At 41.9% G+C, this 9731-nt stretch overlaps 1 protein-coding gene across 1 annotated transcript; it reads left to right on the top strand.

Annotated features, from left to right (window-relative positions):
• The first annotated feature begins 861 nt into the window (after positions 1-861).
• On the top strand, positions 862-2573 carry LOC127209870 (leucine-rich repeat-containing protein 59-like). The gene is given in 2 exon segments (XM_051169504.1): positions 862-1102; positions 1105-2573. Coding segments are annotated over 2 exon segments (867 nt in total). The 3' UTR covers positions 1731-2573.
• The last annotated feature ends 7158 nt before the right edge of the window (positions 2574-9731 follow it).

Genomic DNA, 9731 nt, shown 5'->3' with positions numbered 1-9731 from the left:
CACTAAAGTGCCTTTATAAAGAAACTGGAGAGATCCTATACTAGCAATTTAACAGCACATCTGAAAGTTCTAGAACAAAAGAAGCAGACACTCCCAAGAGAAGTAGATATATAGCTATCAATAATCAAACTCAGGGCTGAAATCAATGAATTGGAAATAAAGAAAACAATTCAAAAATTAATAAAACCAAGAGTTGGTTCTTTGAGAAAAATCAATGAGATTGACAAACCTTTAGCCAAAGTAACTAAAGGGCAGAGGGAGAGTATTCAAGTCAAGAAATTCAGAAATGAAAAGAGGGGACAAAATGACAGATGCTGAGGAAATCCAAAGAATCATCAGGTCTTACTTCAAAAGCCTGTCTACCACAAATTTTTTTATTTTATTAATTTATTCAAATTACATCTAAATTGTTATCCCCTCACTTTTATCTTCCCTTTGCTTCCTCCTTCCTCCTTTCACCTTTTTCCCCTCCCCTAGGTTTGTGACAGAAGGGGACCTCTTTACTCAAAATATGGTTGTAGCCTATCAAGTGTCATCCTAGTAGCCTGCTTGTCCTCTCTCTGAGTGCCACAACAAAAACAGCCCAGGACCAGATAGATTTAGTGTATAATTCTACCAGACCTTCAGAGAAAACCTAATACCAATTCTATTCAAACTATTCCATAAACCGGTGGGAGCGGGCCCTGGACTGGGAGTGCAGCAGACAAGCGGACGGGTGGCGGAGGCCTCGCAGTAGCGGCAGCTTAAGGCGTAGGCGTGGTCCGTTGGGTGGGAATCTGCTGAGCCCACGAGCCGCCTCTCAGCCCTTTCACCCCTGCCCGTTGGAGCCCGGGATCAGGGACCCGCTTAACCGGCATCATCATGACCAAGGCCGGTAGCAAGGGCAGGAACCTCCGCGACAAGCTGGACGGCAATGAGCTAGACTTGAGCCTCAGCGACCTGGCTGCACTCCCAAAGGCCACCGTATTGGATCTGTCCTGCAATAAACTGAGTACTCTACCATCGGATTTCTGTGGCCTCACACACCTGGCGAAGCTGGACCTCAGTAAGAACAAGATGCAGCAGCTGCCCGCAGACTTTGGTCACCTGGTCAACCTTAAGCATTTGATCTCCTCAACAACAGGCTGGTCACCTTGCCTGACAGCTTTGCCCAGCTCAAGAATCGGAAGTGGCTGGATCTGAAGGACAATCCCCTGGACCCTGTGCTGGCCAAGGTGGCCGGTGACTGCTTGGATGAGAAGCAATGCAAGCAGTGTGCAAACAAGGTGTTACAGCACATGAAGGCCGTGCAGGCGGATCAGGAACGGGAGCGGCAGCGCCGACTGGAAGTGGAGCGAGAGGCAGAGAAGAAGCGAGAGGCCAAGCAGCAAGCTAAGGAAGCGAAGGAGAGCGAGCTGCGGAAGCGGGAGAAGGCGGAGGAGAAGGAGCATCGGCAAAAGGAGTATGATGCCCAGAAAGCTTCCAAGAAGGAGCAGGAGAAGAAGCCCAAGAAGGAAACAAATCAGGCCCCAAAATCTAAGTCTGGCTCTCGCCCTCGCAAGCCACCACCCCGAAAACACACTCGCTCCTGGGCTGTGCTGAAGGTGCTGCTGCTGGTTGCATGCCGGCTGACAGGGCTGCAGCAGCAGCCCCTCTGCACCAGCGTGAACACCATCTACGACAATGCCGTCCAGGGCCTGCGTCACCATGAAATCCTCCAGTGGGTCCTCCAGACCGACTCCCAGCAGTGAGCCTGTCCTCAGCACCGCTGCCTCCCAGCCTTGGAGCTTGGATTCCTATGGAATTGGGTTCTGCTGGACACAACCTCTTTTTAGCGTCAGACCTACCTGCCACCATCTAATGGCTGCTGACTGGTACCTGAGATCTCCCTTTGTAGGACTTCTCTGTTCCTTGGGGCTCCCTGGTGGAATGAGAAGAAATGGAGAGGGGGGAAGAGTTACCTGCATGCCTAAAGGAATAGGCTTAGGGGCGGGGGAGAGAGAAGACATGGGCTTTTCTAGTTACACAAAGCTGGGCAAGACAAGGTTCCTTTCTACTAAATAATCAGCTGTCACTACATTTATACTTTTGTATGTCATGAACCCTTTCTTTCATTCCTCCCCGGGTAACCAGGACAGACTGGAGGGCAGTGTGACACTGGGGAGTAAGGGAGGATTTACTTGGGTAAATCCAGCCTAAGGTGGGGAGGGTAGAGTAATACGCATCCTTAAAGATCTCGGACATTCGAGCGCTTTAGCAGTGTACAGAATGTCTGGCTATGAACATAACTTCTCTGCCATTGGTCCAGTGTGATGCTTTGAGGCAGGAAGCTGTCCTTGACTTGTCTACAGAATTCTGGCTAGTCTAAGGCAGAACCCAGCTCTCACTCCAGTTTTCTTCCTTTTCTTGATGTCATTTGGCCTTCTTTGTAATACCCAAAAGGACAAACTCACACCAGACCTGTCTCAGCCAAACTGAGTCTGTTGTAATAGACAGTCTTGCCACACACATCAATAGATCTCAGACCGTCGGGGGCCTGGGAAGCGCCTGTGGTACTTTGCCTCAACCGAAATGGCTTCTACACAATGGCAGCAGGCTGGGTTTCCTGCCTCAGTTTAGAGCATAACGCCCCCATGGCCCGGAAGCCCAGAGGCAGGTTTCTGCAGAGCTGCATCTGGACAGCTCCGCTAGCACTGGGTGTGATGAAACCCCTCAAAGGCAGCCTGGAAATGAGATGTCAAAGAAGCAGCTTAGCGTTGATTCTGGACCTGTAACAGAAGGGAAGGAAGGAAAGGAATACTGGCAGCCAAAAGCAAACAGTCACATGATGGCGCTGCAGAGTGGTACCTAACTAAACATTAGCACAAACAGGGCAGCACTGCCTGCCTTTCTGATGCTCCAGAAAACATTCTTGCCCCCTTTCTTTGTTCACAACAGCTGGATGAAGGGATCAGAAACAACTGTGCCTCGGTGCTTATTCACTCAAAACTCCCAACTGCAAGCTCCTTCCTTAAGGGAGCAAGGACTTGTCATAGTTTAGACAGTGTAGCCCTAGTGGCCCATCTGGATAGCTCTGCCACTCAAAACTGTCCTGATACTGAAAGAAAGACCTTTGTTTTCTCCCTCCCCCCCCTATAGTTCTGCCATGTAGGTCCACACCTTACTCAGAATCACTACACATTCCTATAGTCTTCCTCCAAGCTCCAGAGCCATTGGTACAAATGCTTTATTGAGACAAAATACATACTACATATGGTGACATCATGAAAACAGAAATCAGCCTAGTCATAGTCCCCTGGCTGGTTGAAGCAGCTCAGTGGCTGAGCCTAGTCCGCAGGCAAGAGTTCACTCTGACTTCGAGATTTGATGCTTATTCTTTTGATTTCTACAATTATTAAATCCATGTCTGAGTGGTCAAAAAAAACAATTCCCTAAAATAGAAATAGAAAGAACATTACTGAACTCATTCTATGAGGCCACAGTCACCTTGATACCTAAACTACAGAAAGATTCAACAAAGAAAGAGAATTTCGGGCCAATTTCTCTTATGAACATTGATGCAAAAATACTCAATAAAATGCAAACCAAATTCAAGAATATATCAAAACTATCATTCACCCCAGGCATGCAAGAATGGTTCAATATACAGAAATCCATCACTGTAATTCATCATATACACAAACTGAAAGAAAAAAAACCCACATGGTCATCTCCTTAGATGCTGAAAAAGCATTCGATAAAATCTGACACCCATTCATGTTAAAACTGGAGAGAGCAAAGAAACATGGCACACACATAATAAAGATAATATACACCAAGCCTATAGCCAACATCAAACTAAATGGACAGAAACTTAAATCAGTTCCAGTGAAATCAGGGACAAGACAAGGCTGTGCACTCTCGCCATATCTCTTCAATATAGTTCTCGAAGTCCTAGCTAGAGCAATAAGACAACTAAAGAAGATCACGGGGATACAAATCAGAAAAGAGGGAGTCAAACTACCACTATTCACAGATGATATTATAGTATACATAAGTGACCCCAAAAAGTCTATCAAGAAACTATAGCTGATAAATACCTTCAGCAAAGTGGCTGGATATAAAATCAACTTAAAGAATCAGTAGCCATTCTGTTTACAAGTGACAAACAGGCTGAGAAAGAAGTTAGAGAGACTACACCCTTCACAATAACCACAAATAATTTAAGTATCTTGGTGTAACTCTCACCAAGAAAGTGAAAGATTTTTATGAAAAAAGACCAATCTCTGAAGAAAAAATTTGAAGATTTCAGAAGATAGAAAGATCTCCCATGCTTGTAGATTGGGAGACTCTCCATAGTAAAAATGGCCATCTTACCAAATGCAATCTACAGATTCAGTGCAATTCCCATCAAAATACCCACACAATTCTTGACCAACCTTGAGGATACAATTCTCATCTTCATATGGAAAAACAAAATACCCAGAATAGCTAAAAAGATTCTCTACAATAAAAGATCTTCTGGAGGTATCTTCATCCCAGATCTCAAGCTGTACTATAGAGCAATAGCAATAAAAACAGCATGGCATTGGCATAGAAATAGGCTGGTTGACCAATGGAACCAAATCAAAGACCCAGATATAAACCCACATACCTATAGACACTTGATTTTTGACAGAGAAGGCAAATCCATACAATGGAAAAAAAGACAGCATCTTCAACAAATGGTGCTGGTCTAACTGGATGGCTACATGTAGAAAAATGAATATAGTTCCATATCTATTGCCCTGCACAAAACTGAAGTCCAAATGCTTTAAAGACCTCAACATAAAACCTGATACACTAAATATGTTAGAAAAAAGTGGGGAAGAGCCTTGAGCTCATTGGCACAGGAGACAACTTCCTAAACAGAACACCAACAGCTCAGGCCCCAAGAGCAACCATTAATAAATAGGACCTTATGAAACTGGAAAGCTTCTGTGAGATGAAGGACATTGTCAACAGAACAAAACAACAGCCTACAGACTGGGAAAAGATCTTTACCAACCCTACATCTGACAAAGGTCTAATATCCAAAATATATAAAGAACTTAAGAAATTAAACACCACCAAACCAAAAAATTCAATTAAAAAGTGTTGTGCAGAACTAAACAGAGAACTCTCAATGAAGGACTATCAAATATCTGAGAAACACTTAATGAAATGCTCAACATCCCTACTTATCAGGGAAATGCAACTCAAAATGACTCTGAGATTCCATCTTACACCTATCAGAATGGCTAAGACCAAAAACTCAGGTGACAGCACATGCTGGTGAGGATGTAGAGAAAGGGGAACACTCCTCCATTCCTGGTGGGAGTGCAAACATGTACAACCACTTTGGAAATAAATATGGTGCTTTCTCAGCAAATCGAGAACAACTGTACCTCAGAACACAGCCATATCACACCTGGGAATATACCCAAAATATGCTCCAGCATACAACAAGGACATTTGCTCAACAATGTTCATAGCAGCTTCATTTGTAATAGCCAGAATCTGGAAACAACATAGATGTCCCTCAACTAAAGACTAGATAAAGAAACTGTGGTACATTTACATAATGGAATACTATTCAGCTATTAATAACTAAGAAATCTTGAAATTTGCAGACAAATGGATGGAACTGGAAAAAGATCATCCTGAGTGAGGTAACCCAGACCCAGAAAGACACACATGATATATACTCTCTGATAATCAGACATTAGCCACATAATACAGGATAGCTGCACTACAACACAGAGAATGAAACATCAACCAAGGACCATATATGATGTGGACCCAGACCTTCTGCCCAGATGTGGTAGCACAGCCTCCTTGTGGATCCCACAAGTGGAGAGTAGGGACTACTTCGGACATGCACTCTGGCTGCCAAATTTAGATCGCTTCCTTCTGTCAAGACAGACTTGCCAGGCTACAGAGGAAGAAGTTACAGGTAGTACAGATGAGACATGGTACGCTAAGGTCAGATGTTACGGGAAGACGGCTCCCATTTCTGAATAGTATGAGAGGAAGGGAGGGAGAGGGGATGAGGGAGGGAGGGAGGGAGGGGTATCAGGAGGGTATGAGGGAGGGGGATACAATCAGGATGTGAAGAATTTAAACTACAGAACAAGCAAGTAACTTATGTTGCTAACCCCACCGTATGGGAATAGTTCTGAGACTGGCTGATACATGAATGTCTAGGCATAGACAATGCTTCTTGTTGGCTACAGAACCTCTATGAATTACTATTAGATGCCATTCTTTTTTTTTTAAAGATTTATTTATTATGTATACAGTATGCATCAGATCACATTATAGATGGTTGTGAGCCACCATGTGGTTGCTGGGAATTAAACTCAGGACCTCTGGAAGAGCAGTCAGTGCTCTTAACTACTGAGCCACCTCTCCAGCCCTAGATGCCATTCTTTATATGGCATGAATGAAGATTTACAGATGTCTTTTTCCTGCTCATACAAAGAGCAGAAAACCACCTTAATTGTTCTGTGCATCACATACACTTACAATTTTAGAACTGTATAATGCTTGTGAGAAATTACATGCTTTCAGAACAATAGAACTGGACACTGACATTGGATCAGACATAACAGGATGCATTCCTCACAGTACACTGGACATTGACATCTTGTGTCCTTTATGTTCCAGCACCAAGCGCTTCATTGCAGTTCATCAGACAAGAAAGCTCCCAGGACACCTTCCAAGAAAGCTTCCAATCCCAATTGGTCCAGCATCTCAGACTGTCCCACACAGGACTTTAATTAAGCCTGGAATATCTCCACATTTAGAGACTGGACCACAAATGTGATTCCTAACTTATTTGACCATTTCCCCAATTTTATTTGGGGCCCTACTAGGTAGTATTTGTCCCTAATCAGCCAGAAGTAGCCTCAAGAGAATGATGCCACATTTCATTTAAAGGGGGTCAGGTAGGTTTTTGGTTGCTTTCTTGGGATACACACACACACACACACCCACACACACACACACACACACACACACACACACACATATATATCCTCACCATCAAAGAGGATGATGAGCATCAAAGAACCTCCTTATGGATATGGCTTCAAATGTGGCAAACAAGCTTTGGGGCAAAATGTCCTTCTTTCTACCACAGACAGAATTCTGCTTTAAAAAGGGCAAGCTTTGATGCAGGCAGTTTCGATGGCCAAACTCTGCCAAGACAGGGTAAGCAATTCCTCAATAGTTTCTGCCTCACAAATATGTCTGTCAGACATATTGGCCAGAAGGCTGAAGAAGATGCTCCAACATAATAGAGAGTTTTGGGTGACTATTCGGATAGCAAACTGTCTCTGAAATCTTCTCATTTGGAAAGCTACTAACCTGCACTCCTGGCATACTCAGGTAATCAAGTTTATTCCTTCTCAAGTCTCTCATGGAGTTGAAGATCCGGTAGCTTATTTTTAAAATGAAGTTTAGTTCTTCAGGGGTTAAGATATTTTTAGGTCTAGAAAGATATTTTAAGTTGACAAGATGTGATAGAGATTGATTTACATTCAGAATTTTAGACACACCAAGATGGGAAAGATGTTTTCTTCAAGGCTGTCAAATACAAATAGTCAGAAACTAAGAATGTGACAATTATATAATTCCTGATTGTGTGATGGTTCTTCTTGCTATAGGTAGTTTATTGTGTATATGTGCAATAATATAAATGTATATATTAACATGTTTATAAAATAAAACAAACAAAAATGCAGGGCAAGCTTGACGCCATGTAGTAGTGAAACACACCTCCCAAAAACAACACTTACCAGTTCTCCTCAAATTATTATGCAAAAAAGAAACAGATGAACAGTCCCATATTCCTCCCATAAAGTTAGCATTGCCCAGAAATCAAAAGCAGACTAAGAATCATCATAATAAGATAATTATAAGAAATATCTTTGATTTCTGTAGATGTAAAATCTATCAATAAAATATTTCAAAACTGTATTTAAGAACACATCAAAATAATTATTCACCATGATAAAGTTGGCTTATTCCCAGAGATGCAGGCATGGTCCGGCATACCCAAAGTATTACATGTAATCTACTGTATTAATAAAGGACAGAGACTACATCACCACCTCATGCAATGCAAAAATGCTTTTGAAATTATTGGAAAACACAGTTGGAAGCATAGGGACACATAGGATCCAGTTCAGCACAATAAAGATAACATATGGAAAACCCACAGTAAACACCACCCCAAACAAACTCCCGAAGTTTTCCACTGTATCAGGACCAACGTAAGCTTGTCTCTTCTACCATATTGTTCAATAAAATAGTCCAAGTCGTACCTCGAATAAAAGCAGAAGTGAGTGAATTAGATGGGGTACACACAATAAAGGAAGAAGTCAAGTTCTCTTTATTTGCACATGATAGGTTTATATACATAAAAGACTAAAGACTACACCAAAAATCTCTGGCAGCTACTAAATATATTCAACATTGTATTAGAATAAAAAATAATGCACAAAACATAGTAACCTTCTTAAATACAAATACCAAACACACCAAGGAAATAAACAAGCAATCAATACTTTTTACAGATTCTCACAAATATCATAAGATAACTATGACCAAGGAATTGAATGATTTCTACATTGAAGACTCTAAGCTTCATGAAAATAAAGAAAAGGTAAAATAAGCTGGAAAGGCCTCTAATGCTCAGATCTGCAAGATTAATATGGTAGAGGTGGCCATCCTACAATACTTCAAAGAAATTGAAAAATAAATCTTAAAATTCATAGGTTCAATAAAAAGAGCCAAATTAATCAAAGCAATCACAAAGAAAAATAATACCAGGTGAGGTATTACCTTCACAGATGTCCAGTTAGACTACAGAGCTTTAGGAATAAAGAAAAATAACATGTAGTGCTGATATTTTTAGAAGATTCATTGGCTAGTGAAATATAGTTAAGCACCTATACATAAATTTATACCCACACACCCATGTGTCATCTAACAAAGAAGTCCAGAGTACACAGGGAATTGACAGCTCCGTGGAGAGGAATGAAACTCAATCTTTTACTTTACTGCTGCAAGCTGTCAATATAAAATAGTACAGAAGTTATAAAAGACAAAAGGGAGAATCCCCAGATAACACTGCTTGAGGAAAGGGTAAACAAAATTTGGTGTGTTGATACAATGGACTTGAATCCAGCCATAAAAAGAGGTGGAACACTGATACATCCTAAAGCATGACTAAACATTAAACTATGAAAGAAGTCAAATGCCCGAAGAATGAGATATTTCTATGTTAGGTGATTTCATTTCTATAAAATACGCAGAATGATCTGGGTGGTGGTGGCACGCACCTTTAATCCCAGCATGCAGGAGGCAGAGGTATGTGGACCTCTGTGAGTTTGATGCCAGGCTGTCTACAGAGCTAGGTCCAGGACAGCCAGAACTACACAGAGAAACTCTTTCTTGAGCCTGAAAAGAAACAAAGAAATAAAACAAGACAAAACAGAAATGAGAAAGCTAGATTGGTTTACAACCTGTTTAGTCACTAACCAAAGAGACCTATGGAAAACCATGAATATAAAAGGCTATACCAAGGCTATTAGTTTCTCTACACAACCTGAAGAATAGGTCTGACTTCTGAAGGTAACACTTCCGTCATTGAACATGAACAGGCTGGGCTGGTGCCTAACTAGTTAGTGGGGTGAGGGGTAGGGCCTGGAGAAATAAAGGGTACCTACTATTGGGGAAAGGGTTTC

This window comes from Acomys russatus, chromosome 27 (genome assembly GCF_903995435.1).
Source record: "Acomys russatus chromosome 27, mAcoRus1.1, whole genome shotgun sequence".
Lineage (NCBI taxonomy): Eukaryota > Metazoa > Chordata > Mammalia > Rodentia > Muridae > Acomys > Acomys russatus.
Note: the sequence above shows the minus strand (reverse complement) of the source record. Positions and strands in the feature narration are given on the sequence as shown.